The sequence below is a fragment of the Myotis nattereri genome, assembly GCF_964212035.1.
Source record: "Myotis nattereri genome assembly, chromosome: 5".
Lineage (NCBI taxonomy): Eukaryota > Metazoa > Chordata > Mammalia > Chiroptera > Vespertilionidae > Myotis > Myotis nattereri.
Window position 1 is genome coordinate 28,553,139 of NC_138080.1, and position 18,985 is coordinate 28,572,123.

Here is an 18,985-nt window from a genome sequence, read left to right on the forward strand (position 1 = left end):
GGTGGTTAGAGGGTGGTCCTGAACGCGGATGTGCAGGAGGGAAGGGAGGGGGCCCGTCTAGGGAAACAGCAAAGGGGGGGAAGGGGGTGTTCCCTTGGGAGCCCCCAGCCTGAGGGGCTGGAGGGGAAGAGTCCACACCCTCCGGTCTTTCGGGCGCCAGCCCTCTTCTTGCAGCACCTACCCCCTCACCCGTCCCTCTTCAGACCTTGGGACCCACGGATCCCTCCCCCAGCTCTGGGAATTCAAAACCCTGTGCCCTTCCCCGGCCTGCCAAACGTCAAGGTGACACTGCAGGCAAATCTAAACACCGCCCAGTGCATTTTCCATCCTCCACGGGGGCTCCTCATAAATCCCCCCTGGAACTCGGGCCAGGGTTTTTATGGGCCAGGACCTCGATCCCTCGGGACCAGCTCTGCCCCAACAGGCGCCAGTTTGGGGTTGGATGGGGCTGGCGCCCTCCCCAGACCCATCCCCGCAGGGAGATGGGCAGCGCGTGTGTATTTTTAGCTGGTAAATGGAGATAGTGGCTTCAGTTCACTCGTGGGGGCTGACCCAGCTTGAGGATGCCCGTCCGGCGAGGGAGGCCCGGTCCACCTGGACCTCAGCCTCCCCTCTGCACAGTGACTCCGCCCTCCTCCACCGACTTCACTGCTCCCGTTCCCTCCCCAGAAGCGCATGGTGTGGAGGTGGGAATGGGGACACGTTGGGATCACTGGGTCCGGCTGACCTGTCTCCTCTTCTGCGTGGCGATCCTTCTTCCTCCCCAGAAGCACATCATGCTGGGGAGGAGCCCGGGGACCTACAGGGAGGTGGGAGGGCAGTCCCCGCCGACATTGCCCCCATCAACCCCATTTCCCCACTTGTACTCCGGAAACAGGACCCTCTTTGAATCTTTCCTTTCTCCCCACCATGCAGGTGACACCCGCGCCCATCCCCCTTTTCCCCGGGGAGGGGGGCCACTGCCTCACACGTCCTCCTGCCCCTCCCGGAGGCGGACACCCTCGGGGCGCGCAATCAAGACCCGCATCGACTTTCCACACTTTATCTCTGTACAGTTATCGCGAGAGTCCCGAAACCTCGACGGCATCTTCTGCGCATGGGCAGTCTGTCGCGGGGTTTGACAGCTGGAACGGTGGGGGCTGTCCGGCCGGGTCCGGTGAGGTAGGGTCACACGCAGGCGCACTCGCGCGCCGACAGCTCGTGCACCGTGTGGTAGCGGCTGTTCGTGTCCAGAAAAGACACTTCGTCCTCGTAGGCCGTCGGGCGGCAGCAGGGCTGCGCGCGAATCCTCTCCCGCCGCACGCGCCGCCGCTGGCGCAGGCGCCGCAGGCCCAGGTCGTAGACGCGCGTGGCCGCCTCGCACGCGCCTGCGCAGTAGCGGAACAGCACCGTCTCTTCGGACGTGTAGCCCAGGCCCAACTCGCTCACGCGCACCTCGAGCTCGCGCAGCCCGCATGGTCGCGTCCCCGACCGCGCACGCGCGCGCCGCCGCCGGGGCCCAGTCCGACGGCGCACACTTGGGGACCGCCCTGCCCAGGGCGTCAGCTCGCGCAGTTCCACGGCGTCCGGGGCGCCCTGCAGCAGTGCACGGTCTGCGAGGGGAGGGAGAGAAGGGATGGGAATCAGTGGGTGGGTGGGAGGGAGTCCTCTACCCTCGCTCTTCCCCTGCAAAAATGACCCTTGTGGGGGCGCTGGGGCGCTAGCGCATTTCCCAATTCCTGTCCCCGTGCCCTCTCTGGAAGGTGTTGGAGGGGTGCATATGCAGACCCCTACGCTGGGCCCCCAAGGTTACCAGCATCTCTCTTTGGACCCTGCCCTATGTTGAGCTGCTCAGAGCCTGGCTAACCTTTCTGCGTTCCCTGGACCACTTTCTAGCCTGCCCCACTGAGCTGAGCTCATCTGGGTGTCTCAGCCCCGCCCCCAACACTGTGGATCCCATCCCTATGCTGGGCCCCCCCACCCCCCTACTCCCCACCCTTTAGCTGAGCTGTATGCGTCTCTCCCTCACTCTCTGGGGTCCTACTCAAAGCCCCAACATCTTCTGGGAGCCCTTGGGCTGCTCACAACCCCCCACCCCGTACCTGCTGCTCTACTGTGCAGTGGGACTCAGTTTCTCTATACAGAAACCCAAATCGGGTGTTTGGGCTTCTCAGAACACACAGAGGAGTGGCAGGCACTGAGGCCTGTGTGGGGACCCCACCCCATGGGGAGGCAGCAGCTATTGTCAGGGCCACTCCCATGTTACAGGTAAGGAAACTGGGTACCCAAAAGAGCAGAGACTGGGCCAAGGCCACCCACTAGCGGGTGGCAGTGAGAGAGGAACCTGGACAGCATTTTTCCTGCCTCCATCGAGTACCCAAGTTTGGCCCAAGTTCAGCCCTCTCCTCCCACAGCTGCCCTCGGGAGGTGCCCAGAGTCACAGAATTCCAGGATCCCGGAGCCTCAATTTATTTCCCAAGAGGCCGGCCCTGCTCCAGGACAGTAAGTCCTTACTTAACATCACCGGTAGGCTCTTGGAACTCGGGCGAAATGACAAGGAATGAAACCCATTTTACCAAAGGCTAATTAATATAAACATTCTTACGGCATCTCATCATTGGAACAAAACTAGGTTCAAGGAAATGACTTTATTCGAGGATCTGTTGTGCTCCGCAGCCCCAGGAAAGAAGTGCAGACTTTGGAATGGCTGGCAGGAGGCTCCCAGCCTGACAGGTTGCAGTCACAGGTTGGGAGGGGAAATCCTGAGTTTAGCCGGGACCTGCCCCCAAGGCTGGCACACCTGGCTGTCAAAAGAAGTATCTTACTGGGAAGCCTGAGGGGGAGGGACTGTCTGCTGCCCTGAGAGTGTCTGTTTCCACAGCCGGCCTTGGAGAGCGGACAAGCCCAGGCCCTGAGCCTAGCTCTGCCACTCTTCTTGTTCAACTTCAGGCAGGTGACGGCCCTCCTCTGCCAGTATCCCCGTCTGTTCAGGGTGGCTCGCAGAGCCCTCACCGTGGCTGTGGCTGGGAGGGTGGAAAGTGGGGGATGAAGGAGCAGCCTTTTCCGAGTTCTTGCAGCCCAGGGCCAGTCTGGGATAGCCAGCACTGTCTGCTCTGGGGTTAGATTTGAGTCCGACTCACTTCTGGTGCCTAAAACTCCTCCTCTTAGCGTGCACGCCTCAAGGTGTGCTTCTAGAGAGTTGTTTGGGGGGTTGCCAGATGAAATACAGATGCCCAGTTAAATGTGAATTTCAAATAAACAATGAATAATCTTTTAGTATATCTGTCCCTGCATCCCTCCAGCAGGCCAGGCCGCGTGCACAGGGTCTGGAACACAAAGAGATGAGATCTGCTCCTCATTCCTCCAGCCTGAAATTCCACCATCAGCACATTAGTCCCAGGACCTTGAGGGGATCGACAGCCACTCCCTTCCCCCAGCACAGCTGGGCCCAGGGGCAGGACACAGGACTGGCAGGCACCCGCCCATGGGCTGAGACTCTTGTCAGTGGACTCCACCATTGGTGCTTTGTCCCCAGGTCTTGGAACGCTAGCTTTTGGGGACCCACCCAGGTCTCTGGAACCCAGTGTCCTGGGAAGGGCTTTGCGGCCTACAAGGGCAAGTGTAGGGAACGGAAGTGAAGTCTGTGCCGGAGGCCGCCCTTGTCTATTGTGAGGACAAGAAAGAAGGACTGTGAGGCCTGGCAAGGCGGGTGTGCATGCAGCCTCCACCCGCCACCCCCACCCGCAGGCGCCATGCGTGCGCCGGGCCTGTGCCTACACCACACTGCGTGGTCAGGTGTGCACACACAAGGTTGGGCCCATGCAGGACTTGCAGGAGGCAGGCACGAGGGTCAAGTGAGGAGCTGGGCCAGGTGGCCATCCTCCCCAGGTGGGAGTTCCACTTCTCGCCCGCACTCCTTTTCCACGTCTCTCTCCCACCTTTGTCTGTCTCTGTGCATCTCTGTGTCTGTCTCTTCCCCACGTCTAGGTCTCTGTCTGTCTCCCCCGTTCTTGTTCCCTACCAACACATGCAGGTCACTGGGGCCTTGGGTCCAGCCTCCCCCTCCCGCCCCCCCTGTGCGGCGAGTGGGGCCCCCCTGCCAGAGTTCCTAGGTCTAATCTCCATCTGGCCCCTGAGAGACTGAGTCTAATTCCTTGTGACAGCTAAGCCGAGAGACCCCAGTTCCCAGGAGCCACGCCCCCCCCCCCCCCCCCGCCATTGCAGGATTTGCATCCTCCCTCCACCCCATCTTTAAAAAAGCTTCTGTGGCCTGGTTCCACTGCCGGACATTCCACCAGTATGGCCGTCCCTGTGTCGGGGGAAGGGCTTACACTGGGCCAGGCGGGCGATCCGGGCGTCCAGGGTTCGAGGTGGCCGGCGCAGCGGGGCCAGCGCGGGTCCGAGGCGGTGGCTGAGGAGCAGGCCGTCCCGACACATCCAGATGGAGAGCACAGAGCTGCAGAGCACCGAGGCCAAGGTCGCTGCCTTCCAGCGCTGCATCCTCGGCCTGCGGGCACGGGAGGGTCAGCCCACCGGCCTCAGTCCGCCAGGCAACACGCAGGTGCATACAGCGCACCGGGCCCGGCACTGGGCACACAGTGGGCCCATGATTTTGAACCACTACTGCTTAATGCTGAATGACAACAGACATGATTCAACAAGGAACCACAGGACGTTGTTGTGAAAAACTGCTGCTGAGGAGGGTGTCAGGGGACCACCCCATCTGGGGGTGCCAGAGTGCTTTCTGGAGGGTTGAGGAAAGTTGAGATTGGAACAAAAGTAGGAGTTGGCCAGGCAGAAGGGAGTGGCATGGCAGGCAGGAGGAACGGCCAGTGCAAAGGAGCTGAGGCTGAACCAAGCTGGCCAATCCAGCCAAGAGGCTGGGGTAGCTGGAGCCCAGTGCTTAGGGTAAGATTGAAAGATGGAGCATCCCCAACAGGGGGCACTGTGGGACAAGGGTGGCCAGGAGACCGGCATTAGAGTACAGTCTGGGGGCAGAAACCGTGGGGTTGACACTTGGTTCCTACATATGATGTTCTTCAGAGTGACTTGCTGTCCTTTCAGAGCCTGGGTTTACCCTCCAGACAGATAAACTGATGCCAGAAAGAAGCTGCAGTGAACCAAAGCTGTTCTCCACCCACTTCCAGGCTATTGCACAAGCCAGTCCCTCCACCCCGAACACTTTCTCTCCCCTGCCCTCCCATTCCTTTCAGTCTCAGCTTGGACCGGTGCCTCCTCCAGGAAGCCTTCCCTGACTGTTCCCCAAGCCCTAAGCATCCCCCATTAGAAACCCATTACTCGGTGCTGTGACTACCGGGAACTTCGGGCTTAGTGCATACGGTAGGTGTTTAATAACCCTCTTACACCCCTATCCCCCTCAACCATGTCTGAACAGCTCCCTGCTGCCTGGTGGCCCCAAGCCTGCGTTTACATTCCCCCACCCGGCTGCCTGTGCCGGCCCCGCACGGGGTCTGGCAACAGGCCCGGTGTAAACATTTACACAGAGCACTGAAAGCCGGGCTGGACGCGGGTCAGCGCCTGGGCTGGCGCCCCCAAGCGCACACCTCAGAGCGCAGGCTGCTCACCCAGGTGAGAGCAATTTGCAGGCAACATGCATTTCATTTGTGTATTGTTTGTATTTCATTTGCATGTGATTTGCGTAGGCCTGGCCGTGCTTGGGTTAGGCCAGCGGTTCTCAACCTGTGGGTCGCGACCCCTTTGGGGGTCAAACGACCCTTTCACAGGGGTCGCCTAAGACCATCGGAAAACACATGTATAATTACATATTGTTTTTGTGATTAATCACTATGCTTTAATTATGTTCATTTTGTAACAATGAAAATACATCCTGATTCATAACAAAATGACAGTTATGAAGTAGCAATGAAAATGTTATGGTTGGGGGTCACCACAACATGAGGAACTGTATTAAAGGGTCGCTGCCTTAGGAAGGTTGCGAACCACTGGGTTAGGCAGAGCAGAGCTCTCCCCCTTCGCGTGGATGCAGAGGCACAGGACCTCCGCCCGCTGGACAGTACCAGTGGCGCTTACTAAGCTCCTGCTCTACACCGAACTGGGCGCTGAGCCCACGAGAGAGGCACTGTTATCTCCATTTGGCAGCTGAGGAAACTGAAGCACCAAACAGGGGCTTGTTCAAAGGCATTTGGCTAGAAAAGGACCTGAAATTCGAAGGCAGACACATCACACATGACATGGGCTGAGCTGGGCTTGGGAGCAAATGTCGTGGAGTCACCCCAAGGGCTTGCCACTATTTTATACCACAATTTTTATTACTGTTGATGGCGGTGGTAGAGAATGCGCTCCTAGACAGGGGGGCATATAACAAACCTGGATACCAGAGGGCACACCACCTGCAAAGGCCCTGGGGCAGGGCCAGGCCTGGCTCACTGAAGGAACAGGAGACGGCCCCCTGTGGCTGTAGCAGAATGGCGGGAGGGAGGGGGGTGTGACAGGGTAGATCCCGTGGGAATTTGTGGGCTGCAGAGAAATATTTCATTCTCAAGGCTGTGCAGCAAACAGAGGTCGGTCCATTTGTCAGGTGCCCAAACCACCCCCGTTTATGCCGGATCCTGCTCTACAATCAGTGCGTATTAAGTCACTTCAGCCTCACAGAGTCTTTATCCCCATTTCACAGATGGGAAACCTGAGGCCTAGAGTGGTCACATGACTTTCCCAAGGTCACAGAGTTGGTAGGGGGAGACAGCAGGGAAGCCCACCCAGGCGGAAGACCTCCCGGTGGATAGAGCATCGGCCTGTGGACTGAAGGGTGTTGGGTTGGATTCCGACCAAGGGCATGTACCTTGGTGGTAGGCTCTTCCCCGGCTCTGGCCCTGGACGGACACATGCAGGAGGCAACCGATCGATGTGTTTCTCTCACATCAATGTTTCTCTCTGTTTTTCCCTCTCTCTTCCACTCTCTCTCAAAATCAGTGGGGAAAAAATATATCCTTGGGAGAGGGTTTAAAAAAAAAAGTCCTCCGATGGGCATGGCTTTCTCTTGACCCCAACTTCCTGCTTGCTCTCACACCCAGGTCTTGGAACAGTGTGCCTCCGTTTCCCTGTTAGGCTGGAACAAGGCGGGGCACGGCGCCAGGCTGTGGTCCTCTGTCTCTGCTGAGGGCTTACGTGGGGGCTGGAAGAATGGATGAAACACCAGCCAAGAGATGGCCTGGCCACAGGAGTCCCCCTCCCCCCCCACCCGCCTCCCCGTGGCCTTGAAACACTAGACCCCACCAGAGCTCTGACGGGGGACAGGAAAGCGGGGGGTTGACAATGGAGGGGGTCCAGCAAGCCAGCTGATAAGCATCGGTTAACAATGGATCTTTCTGTAAGGGGGTCACCCAACTGGTTTGTCTCTGGCAGGGACCTGACAGGGAGGGGGTGATGTGGGTGTGGTGGAGGGCACAGGGGAGGGGCCAGGTGTGCTTGTGTAATGGAGGCCTGGGGATCTGGGGAGCTGGGTCCCTCACACACTCAGCATTCTTACTCTTGCGCACACTGTATCCCACTCACACATGGATGTTTTCACACACTCAAACACTATCCCATCTACACACTCAGTGTTTTCATACTCACAACCGTGCACTTGGACATTTTCACACACACTGAAGCCCTCACACTCACACACTTGAGCACTGTCACACACACATTTAAGAGTTCTCACACTTACACCCCAACATACCACCCTCACACACTAGGGTATGTTCATATTCCTACTCAAACATTATCACATTCTTGGATGTGTTTACCCTTAATCTTCGGACAGTCACACACGTTTTCACACTCACATACTTGAACATGATCGCACACATACACGTAAGCATTACCACACTCACACACTAATGTTTCACACACACACACACCTGGGCATTTTTAGACCCGTGCATTATGACGTTTGCACACTACCATACGCACATGCTGGCATGTTTCACACTCATGCACGTTCGCACATGGGCATTTTACATGGCATTCGAACATGATCACACTTGAACACAACCTTGATCTGCATTCCGGCTACATGCTCACATACACAGGGACACACACATGAACATGCCCTCCGTGCTCTTGGGTCCTTCGCTGCAAAGATCCCAGGGGAATAGTGAACAGCACACACGGTGGGCTGCGCGCGAGGCACATGGCAGTGGAGGAGGCAGAATGGCCCAGGAGAGAACTGACCTGCCAGAACCACTGGTACCCGGCCAAGGTCCACAGCTGCTAGCATCTCAGGTGCCACTCACTCTGCTGGGTCCCTTCCCAGCCCTCAGACAATGTCAGATCCCGGAGAGTCCTCACTGTCAGGGAAGGGAGCGCCCTCCCTTCTTGGGGGCCGGGCCAGTCTGAACTGCAGCAAGAGGGATGGAGGCACCAAATCCCCAGGGCTGGGTGGGGAGGGAGGGGACTCGGGGGCTCAGAGAGGGATGATGAATAGCCCAAAGTCACACAACCAGGTAGGTCCTTCTAATCACCCAAGGAGCAGACAATCAGGGTGAGGGTGTGTGGGTGTTTCTGGCAGCTTCCTCGGTGGTGCCAGGAAATGCTGCTCATTATCCTGGTGTCCAGGCAACGCCCCGAGGCTCTGCCTTTTCACAGAGTTTCCCAGGGACCTACCTGTTCCCAGGGTTAACAGCCTCCATCCTGCAGAGCTCCTGGCCTCAGGGAGGCACCTGCTTCATGCTTGCACCCAGGGACAGGAAGGACAAGAGGTGACCCCTTCCTCAATCCACTCACTCTTCTAGTCTGGGGAAGCTTGGAATTGAGGCTTGTCCCCACTGGGCAAACTCCTACTTATCCTTAAAGCCCTAGCTACTAAACCCCTCCTCCAGGAGCCTTCTCTGCTCCCCATCTTGGCACCCTGGTCACAGGTCCATCCCTCTTGTCAGCCCTGCAGCATAGCTATGTCCATGCCTGTCTTTTCCGGAGGAGGGGTTTCCGGAGGGGCAGTCTGGGCTGGGTTATCTCAATAGTTCTGTTCACAGAGGCATGAGCTGCCTGCAGCTCCTCAGCCTCCACACTTCTGGTACCTCCCTCCATGGACACCCCTCTTCCTTTCTACCTCACTTCTGAACATGTCCCCGGTCCCACCGTAACTCAGTTTCCCCATCTTCAGAAAGTGTCCAGAGGGGCCACCAGCACCACAGGAACGCCAGGGGAGAGCTGAGTGGGGAGGCTAGTAGGGCTGTCATTGTCCACAGGCAGAGCGAGCCACGCTGTGAAGTCACAGGGGCAGATGTGGGCGCGGCCCGCACACTGGGGAAGGGCGTGTGTCTGAATACTGCAGCACATGGACTCCAGACAGCCGAGTTGGGATACCTGCTCTCCCTCTTCCTGGCTGAGCCTCAGTTTCCCCATCTGTACAACAGACTGCCCAGCACACCCTCCCCCACCTGGAGGGCCATTTAAGTTCTGGAAGTTCTGCAGAACCAGCCGACAGCAACAGCTGGGCCCACATGCTTGCGCGCCCGTGCCTCTGTTTCCCCCATCAGTGCTAACAGCCCCTGGGCTGGCAGCTGGGCCTGTTCCTAGGACAGCCCTGCTTGTCTCCTTTCTCCCAGACGGCCCCTGGGGGTCCACTGATGGGGAAACTGAGGCCCCATGACAGGCGGAACTTGGGCCTCTCTCAAGGCAAGACTCAACGGTTCTGCAAAACAAGAAACAAATTCTGCAGCCCACAAAAATGTGTCCCCTCCCTCAGAGGGCCCCAGGGCCCAGCCCCACCCCATAGTGGGGATGGGGAGGCCAGGGCAGCCTCGAGCTGGCAACACATCTGGGGGTAAACCAGGAACATCTGGCTAGCACAGCTGGTTCCGATGCTGGGTCTGCAGGGGTCGGGGGCCAGCCTCATGGCTGGCACTTTCACAGACACCCCAAGCAGACCCTTCAGGCCTGGCCAGAGGTGGGGGCATAGCCTCTCATCTTCTTCCCCCATGAGCTTCCTGCTGCCCAACTGCAAGCACCATTGCTGGCTCCCTGCTACTCTGAGAAGAGAGTGTCAGCCCTTGAGCTTATCTTAAAGGGGCTCTGGGTTTGTCTTGGCCAAAGTGTAGCTGAGAGGCAGACAGGGAGAGTGACTTCTGGGGAGGACTGTGCTGGTTGCTTTGTGATAATAACAGAAGTAAAATAATAATAGCTAATGGTAGCCCTAGCAAGCAACACTACTGGTGTAAGCACTTCATACGTAATGACTCGTAGCAAGGTATGAACTCTTTTACCCCCATTGTGTAGAGGGGAAAACTGGGGTCCAAAGAAGTGAAATGACTTGCTAAGGGTCAAGCAGAGTGTAAGTGAGATTTGAACTTAGTGGTTGGGCAAACTCCTACTCATCCCTCAAAGCCCCATCCTCAACACCCCAGTCTCCACATTCTTAACCACTGTATCACATGGCCTCTCTAACAACAATAACACCCAGCAATGTTGGCTATTTCATTTATTTAGAGCCAAGCACTATGCTAAGGACTTTCCACATGTTTAATTCTCCCCACAGTCCCTGGAAAAAGCTGTTATTATTATTAGCCCCATTTTCCACACAGGGAAACTGAGGCTTGGAGAGGTAGAGTGATTTGGTCAAATAAGTGGTTGAACTGTGGTTGAACCTGGGTCTGTCTCCCGACATTTTCTTGATGCCTCTACAATCCCTGGGCTCTGGGTGATAGGGGTAATGCTGAGGGGGAGAGGAAACATGGGGAGGACATGATAGGCTCTGCTTTTGGGGGGAAAATAGGGCTGAGTTTCAGGGAAGTAAGAGGTTTCCTCAAAAACACACAGTAGAGCAGAACTAGCAAGTAAATAAAGGGCCAGATGGCAGAAAGCCCAGACAGCCAGGCTGGGCTCTGCACCTAACACATTAACTCAGCAAACACTTATTGAGCCCCTGCTGTATGCTGGGCCAGGCAGGGAACTCGGGATGACCAAGGCCAACCTGGGCCCCACCCTTGCCACCTCGCTGTCCAATCAGGACAATGGATGCTAAATAAGAAATATATATGGTAATCTGGATGGTGACAGTACAACAGCAGCAGCCAATAAAACGAGGTGAAGCAAAGGACCAGCGGTGGGAGGGCTGCTCTGAGGTTGAAGTGCTTCTCAGAGGAGGGAGCATCTGCGCTGGGACCAAGTGAGGATCTGGGAGAGCATTCCAGGGGAGCAGCAAAGGCTCCGAGGTGGGCTGTGCCTGCTCCAGGTGGCCAGTGCCACCGCAGCAATGGAGCCAGGGCCCGTGTGGGGAGATGCGCGAGGAGAGGGCACAGGCACCCTGTGACCTGCCTACAGGGTCAGTCCTCCATTCTCCAGTGTCTGGAGCCCTCTTCTTGCACCCCCTGCTGTGTTCTCAGGGAGACAGGGCTGGCGAGTGTGTGTGTGCCATGGGGCCACAGCTTTTCCGATCCACGGACCTACCATTTCTAGCCCAGCCCTCTGTGGCTAGACCATAAAGTTCCCACCCACCTTGACCATATGAGGCTGGTCTGGGGCTGGCCCTGCAGGCAGCCGGGGCGGGCAGGAGGGGGCTCCCCAGGGTAGGATAACAGGATCAGCCTAATGAGGCCTGGCATAGCACATAGCTGAGCAGCTGGCTTGGGGCCCAGTGGGTGGTATGAGGGATGTGGGTTGTCTGAGTGGCCAGGATATCACACAAAGCTGGTCAACAGACAGAAATGGAAACTGAGGCACAGGCCCCAAGCACAGCTCAAACCCTAACACTACTTTCCTGGGAATAGGGGTACCTGAGTCACTTCTTCCATCTCCCCAAGTTCAAATGTTGCCTCAGGTCCCCAGCACACCAAGCTATTTAGGCATGAATGGTGCCCTCTCGGGGGAGTGAGATCCACCTGCTACCGGCAGAGGCCCCTCTAATTTCTTCCTGCCCCGGGGCTCCCTGCCCACCTTGGGAGACCAGGAAAGATACATCTGCAGAGAATCCCTCCGCCCCTCAGCAGCGATGCTGGCCCATGGGTACCACATGTGTTAAATGCCTCTCTCCTCTGTATTTCCAGCCCCCACCTGCAGTAATCCACCTTGGAATACCCCAGCCCAGCGCTCCCTCGGCCAGCCTTTCAGAAAGTCTCTCCTTCCCACAGCCACCCAGGCACCTGGATGTGCCACAGCCAACCAGCTGCTCTTTCCTGCCTCCAGATCGTGCCTGTGTAGTTCCCGCCACCTGGAATGCCCTTTGTTCTCACCTTAGAAAACTCCTACTCACCCGGCACAGCCCTAGCTCGCGCTCCTCCTCTAGAAAGCCTTCCCTGGCTGCCCTACCCTAAGATCGAGTCTTTGTTCCCCACTTTGGGCGCCACCCTTGGTCTAAATGTGTTGCCCTTGAAGGACAGAGCTGAGCCCGTTTCCCAAACAGGCAGCCGTACCATTTCTGTCCAACAAACATTTGTTGAAACAGTCTCTTGATTGTGTCTTACCCAGAGGGCTGGGCTACAGACTGTTTGGTTCCTTCTCTTGCTTTAGACGCTTCATATCCTCTGCTCCCCACCCTCCGCCCCTGAAACTGAGGCCTGAAACTTGAGGGACAAGCGCTCATGGTGGAATTTCAGACACTGCCCAGGGGCAGAGGGGGGTGCTTGGTTCGGCAGAGGGGGGTGCTTGGTTTCCTTTCCCCGCAACCCCTAGAGCCAGCTCTTTGCAGCTGGCCGCGGGCAGGCTGAGAGGCCCAGGAGTGGCTTCAGAACTCCAATCCCCGGACTCCCGGGGTGAAGGGCGTTGGGAGAAGGGCCCCAAGGCGAGGGCTGAAGGTGGGGAGAAGCTGGTAAAGTTGGGAGTCTTCCCTCCACTGACATCAGCCCCTAGACCAGTCACGCCCCGCTGGGCTTCCTCAGCCCGGGGCACTTACAGACAAAGAGTGTCCTGGAACACAGAGAGAGGATGTTGGGCCGGGAGAGGGCAGGGCGGGTGGGCAGGCAGGAGTGAGGAACATCAGGAGCCCAGCCTCCCATGCCCCCTTCCCGGCCCCTGGCCCTGCTCCCTGGTTCTGGGCTGGTGGCCCAGCCTTGCAGGTAACCACAGCCCGCTAAACAAGGCCAGTGTCACCGCCAGACATGCTGTGGCTTCCTGCGGAGGGCGCAGTGGGGACCAAGCCCTGGGCGGGCGGTTTCCCCGCTAGCCCCGCCCCAAACCTGCCCACCCTCTGCACCCCCTCGGCCCGATGAATCCTAACCCCCAAACCGCTCCTCCGGGGAGAATTGTGAGACTATTCTGAACAAGATAACGTCTCCTAAAAAGCAAGAAAGCAAGGTACAGCCCCCTCTCCTTCAAATCCGGTTTTTGCCCTGAAGGACACCCCCTCCCCCCAAAAAAGGTTTCGCGCCCTCTTGTGGCTGAACAAGTGGCTCCAGGAGCCAAGAGAGCCGGGCCCTCACCGGAGGACACCGTGTCCCCGGCGGCGGCGCGCGGGGCAGGCGGCTGGAACGCGCCACTGACAGATGTTTACTTCTGAGCGCAGCTGGGCCGCGACGGCAACCCCTGTCCAGGGTCTGCGGGATCGGGGTGCCCCCCACGGCCCGTTGTGGACCGAAAGGCAGAAGGGGGTCTGGAGCTCGCTCTCCGAAGGGCTGTGGACGGCATTCCAGCGGCCCCGCGCCCACTCCCCTCGGACGCACACATGGGGTTGGAGGAGGCAGAGGTGCGCCTGCCCGTCGGACAGGGAGCCGCCCCCTCCCAGGCCCGACTTGAGAGGCGCGGGGATCGCCCTCCCCGCGCGGACCTGTTGCCCCTTGACCCCATCCTCACACAAACGCCAGGCGGGGAGCGACTGGTCTGTCCCGAGCCCTAGAAGCCCCCAGATCCCCGTATATGGAGCCGGTCGTCCCCCCACTTTGGTCCCCCGCTCGCCCTTGCTTACCTGCTGGGGCGCCCGACTACCCGTCAGTGGTGGCCGCGCCTGCCGCCCGCGCCGGCCCCGGCCCCTGCCCCTGCCGCCGCGACCGCCATCCGGGCCGCCGGGGCCCGCGGCGGCTGGGGGGGCCCGGGCCTGAGGGGGCGGCCGCGGGGGGGGCGCGGCGCGGGCCGGTCCATGGGCCCCCCCTCCGGGCTCGCTCAGCCGCGGGCTGCGGCCATCCCGGTTCGGCGGGGGCTGGGGCTCGGGGATGCCCTGGACGGCGGGCGGCTCGGAGGACGCGGGGGGCGCACGGACGGCGCGGGCGGCCTCGGTGCGCGGCACTGGGCTCCGGGGCGGCAGAACGAGGGGCCCGGGCGCTCCGAGCCGCTCCAAGGCGCGCTCTCCCGCCACCTCCGCCGCGGACGGCTCGGTCGGCGCGGGGGCCGGAGGCGGGGCCGGGGGCGGGGCCAAGGCGGTGGCTCGGGTTTCCCGGGACGTGAGCCGCCCTCGCCCCGCCCCCGCCCGATGGGGCCAGCGGAGCGCAGGTGGCAGGGGGGCCGGGGCCACAGCGCCCCCATAGACGGCGATGTCCCTGGGCCCTGGAGAGCCCGCCGCGCTCCTGTGGGAAAGGGGGTCCCCAGGGCCCCTCCTGGGATGGAAGCCACCGCGCCCGACGCCAGTGCCCGCGCTCTCAGCGCTCCCCAGCCCTACACTGAGGACCCGGCCCTGCTGTCCGACTCCCGGGTCCGGACAGTAAGCTATTCCAAGGAACTGAGGTCCAAATTTTCTCCCCAAGACAGCGAGGACACCCTAAGACTGAGGACCGCTGTCCACGAGGCCCCCTCAAGCGGCAGTCCCCTCCAGTCTGGCCTCAGAGCCCTGCGGGGATCCCCTCCTGGGCACCAAGACCCGGCGCTGCTCCCCAACAGCCGGCCAGCCCCAACCCACCGGTGCCCGCCCCGACGGCTCCGAGTTCCCCCAGCGCCCCCTGGCGGCCCCAGCCGACTAGAGGGCGGGATGAAGGGGCGGGGGGCGGCCTGGAGCCGCGGGGGCCCGCCCCGCCCCGGCCTAGTTACGGAGAAACACCCCTGCAGCCCCGCCCTGGCCCCCAGCGCTCAGGCTCCTCCCCGCGCCGTCCGGGCCGGCACCTGCGTTCTCAGGCCCCGGTGCTCGGCTTCTCACTGCTGATTTCTTGGGTCCTCCTCACTCTGGCCCAGGTCGCCTGCATCCCTCCGACCCAGCTGCCGGGTTTATGAGTGTTGGGATCCCATAGGACCCCACTCCCCATCCCCAACACACACGCGGGGGCATTTGGCCAGCCTCACCCATTGTACACGAGTTTAAGCGAGTTCGGGACGGCTGGGTGTGTGCAAGCGGGATGTAGGCGGGAGTGTGACTCGGTGAGGCATGAGAGTGAGCGTGCTGCCGGCCGCCGGCCCCGTCCCGAATGGAAAGTGCAGCATCTGTGGGGTTGGTTTGTCCAAAGGACCAGGCGCGTGGTGAGCAGCATCAGGGCGTCCTTCACTATTAGCGTTGCCAAGTGCTCACGCTGAGACACCCGCACACTCAGGAGGGAAAGGCGGGGCACTGTTGGCCATTCGCACAGAGAGTCCCCAAACCTTTGTTCCAGGCAGGGTCACGCCCACCGCCATGCCCATTCTCACACCTGAACGCCATCCTTACACACACAGCGGTCACAGCCGCCTACACCCTCCCATGTGGACAGGCGCTGATGCTCACATTCACACAGGTATCCTTACCTCACTCCCGCTGGGACACACACGAAGCTCACACTGCCCCAGCACATGCACACACACAGTTCCCCATAGAGACAGACACACATGACATTCATACACTTATCATCACCCCACTGGCCCCCAGAGTAGCTGCAAGGGGCAGAGCACACTTGGCGTATTATTGCACACTCCCATGCTGCCAGGTGCTGGCACACACGCTAGCGCACACAGAGCTCACAGGAAAACCCGAGACACTCACGTGCCACCTGCGCACAGGTTGCCTACCCCACAGCCGCACACACAGAGGAAGCGCGGAGATACCGTCGCGTGTGCACATACTGGGGCGGTTTGGGAGGCACCGCTTTCCTGCACACACAGCGCCCTGCCAGGAACCCACCCCACCCCTCCAGCCACATTAAGCTGTCACCAGCTGCCCCCTAGCCACCTCCTGCTCACCCCACACCGCCTGTGTGCCCCTCCCCACTAAGGTGGGGGGCCCTGGGGGAGGGGCGTGCAGGCACATGGAGAGCAGGACATGCACATGTGCCTACCATGTGGACGCTCATAAAACGGTTGCCCTGGCAACAGCAACTTGAAAGGCTTGGTTCTTCCTCTGGGGTAGGCGGAACGGAAGACAGGAGGTGGGGACACCAGGATCCCCACCCACCTTCCACCACGGGCATGTGTCGCACTCAAGGATGCACACGCTGACACAAACATATGTGGAGGACACCCATCACATTCACACCCCCAGAGACCCAGCTCTGTTCACGGCCAGCCCCACGTGGTCACATGAGACACCAGTGTGACACCCTCACACGCCAGTGTGTCACTTCACACAACCCAGCACCCCAGCCACTCTGTCACTAACACACACACACACCCACACACACACTTTTTAACCCCCGGACACACACACCTCGTCACACTAGCTGACTCAGTGTAGCTGGACCGGGGTGCATGAAGGCACCTCTGCCCTGGAGCCCTCGCCCCCCTCAAAGGAGCTGTCTGGGCCTGGCTGCCCCGGAAGGCCAGGGGGACTCGGAGGCTGGTCCTATGGGCAGGAAACACGGTATTTACAATGCTTATTCTTAAACCTTCCTTGTCCCCCACTGGGGACCCTGCAAGGCGGAGTGGGTGGGACTGAGCCTTGACCCTCCTACACTAACAGGGAAGCCAGGGGTCAGGACTGTGGCCTCCTCGGGGCACAGACACGCAGAAACGAGGCTTGGCCAGGAGCAGGGAGCACCCATGGCCCCTGGCCCCTGTGGCTAGCTTGAGCCGGCTGCCTCCAGGGTCAAAGCGAAGGCCGGCGTGGGACAGTGCTGGGGCCCTGGAACTAAGACGCCTTCACCTGCCTCAGGTATCTGCCCAGGAATTAGTTCTGCTCCTTCCCAGGCTCCTGGGATGTCTCCCCCAGGTACCCCAGGCAACACTTTTCCCTCCCCAGCCTGCTCTGTGCCCTCCTGGCAGTTTTGAAACTCAAGGATCAGAGAGGTCAAGATGTTGGCCCAAGGTCGCTCAGTAAGGAAGAGGCTCAAACCTGGGGTTGGATGACTCTAGAACATCCAGTCACTGCCTCCAGCCACTCCTCCACCAGTGTCTGCACGGGTTGGCCCCCTGCCCTCCCTGGGCAGTCACTGCTCCCAAGGGGAGTGTTCTGTTCAAGGGTGGAGGCCCAGGCAGAGGTTGTGGGAGTCTGGCGGCCGCTGGCCAAGACTCGGACTTGGCTGGTGGAGAAGTTTCCATCTTAGCGTCAGGAGCTGGTCCAGGCCCCAAAGGCCCAGGACTGTACCTCAGGACCCCCAGGGACCAGCCCTTCGGGGGCGGAGGTGGCCCGGTGCCCTCCTCCCTCCGGTTGTCCCCAGCTGGAGTGTTAGCCATCTCCACACGCTAAGCATTGCCCCATCCCCCCACGTGCAGACGACCAGGTTTGTTTTGTGCCCAGCACAGGCCCTCGGTGATGGGTAGTGTCACTTTCCAAGAGGCTCCCCAAAACTAGGCTCAGGCCTCTTTTGTGGCAACGCCATCCTCGCCCTCAGCTAAATGATGCTGAGAGGGGAGGAAAGGCCTCAGTGCACCGACTGGGGCCAGAGCTGGGTGTGCACACCCACCGGGGTCAGAGCAGGGGTGCCAGGGGCCAGAGGAGATGAGGCCTTTGAGGCTTCTGAGCGGCAGGAAGGAGCCGGCTCCAAGGCGAGGATGGGAAAAGCAGGGACGGTGGCAGTCCCCACAGGGCCATTTACAGCCACAGGTCATAGGCCAAGAGTCCTGTCCCTGGAGGCTCTGGGTCGGCAAGGTGGGAAAGCCATCAGGGTGGCGGAGGGAGCCGGGTGGGGGCCGGCCTGAGGTCATGTGGGCACTGCAGGGCGGGGCTGGAGTGAGAAGCTTTCTAGGCCACAGAGGCACAGACCTTCCCCCTCCAAAGCCATAAATGTGTACAGTCACACACAGAAAGACATACAGTCAACACACAGACACACCCCAAAGTACCTCATACTCAGCAACGGCAGCTGCAAATATATATACACCGTCACACACACAGACACAAATTCAAAAGCCACAAATGTGCTGCACCATTAACCACTCAGACACACACAAAAGCCACAAATGTGTACGCGGTCACACATACAGAGGACACACATGCACTCAGACACATAAACATGCTCACAGACACACACACCGATACCCCCAAAGTCATTCATACTCAGCTGTCACAGCTGTAAATGTGTCTACACCATCAGCCTCCCCCCACACACTCACACACACACAGCAGCCCCAGCAGCACATCCACCCTGGCATCTGGCTCTCGGTCACCCGCCTGCCCTGCTGTCTCATGTCCTTGGCCCCGGGCTGCCCTAATCCCGGTCTCGTGTCCTGAAGCCAGAAGATAAGGGGCAGCTGCAGCCCCAGATAAAGAAGGCGCAGCCACAAATCCGGGGCAGCCCCGGCAGAGGTGGGCACCAAGCCCAGCCGCACCTGCCTCGCTGCTGGCAAACCCATCCGGCCTGGCAGAAAGGGGCAGGATGGACTACAGGGCAAGGGGGAGACAGAGGAGAGCGGTGGGGGGAGGGGGAAGAGACAGAGAGCCGCAGAGAGAGACACACAGAGAAATAACGAAATGAGAAGAGAGATGAGACAAACATGGAGGGAAAGAGAAGTGCAGAGAAAGGAAGAAAAGAGACTGAGGGACACACAACGAAATACAAAAAGAGGATCAAAAAAATTGGGGCGGTAACAGGAGGAGTAATAGAGGTAGGCAGAGAGAGCGCTAGGGACTTGAGAGGAGTGCCCGTTGCCTTGCCCTGGCCCCACGCTAACCCCTCCTGGGTGCCTCATTCTCCCCGCCCCCCTCCTTCTTGCTTTGGAGAATGACCCAAGCCTGGTTCACCTTCCTCAATGTCCCCACGCTCTCCAGGGTGACACCTAGGAA

At 59.7% G+C, this 18,985-nt stretch overlaps 1 protein-coding gene across 1 annotated transcript; it reads right to left on the minus strand.

Annotated features, from left to right (window-relative positions):
* Nucleotides 1-1,028: 1,028 nt before the first annotated feature.
* Nucleotides 1,029-13,974, minus strand: NRTN (neurturin). The gene is made up of 3 exons (XM_081092826.1): nt 13,841-13,974; nt 4,311-4,486; nt 1,029-1,592 (listed from the first exon to the last, which is right to left on the minus strand). The coding sequence occupies exons 2-3, from the start codon at nt 4,477-4,479 to the stop codon at nt 1,168-1,170; spliced, it is 594 nt and encodes a 197-aa protein (XP_080948952.1). The 5' UTR covers nt 4,480-4,486; nt 13,841-13,974; the 3' UTR covers nt 1,029-1,167.
* Between the last annotated feature and the right edge of the window lie 5,011 nt (nt 13,975-18,985).

Bases quoted from the DNA above. Each gene is read 5' to 3' on its own strand.
- NRTN (XM_081092826.1), bottom strand. From the start codon at position 4,479: ATGCAGCGCTGGAAGGCAGCGACCTTGGCCTCGGTGCTCTGCAGCTCT. The intron at 1,593-4,310 runs GTAAGCCCTTCC...CTCCCCTCGCAG, and splicing joins GATCGCCCGCCTGGCCCAGT to ACCGTGCACTGCTGCAGGGC.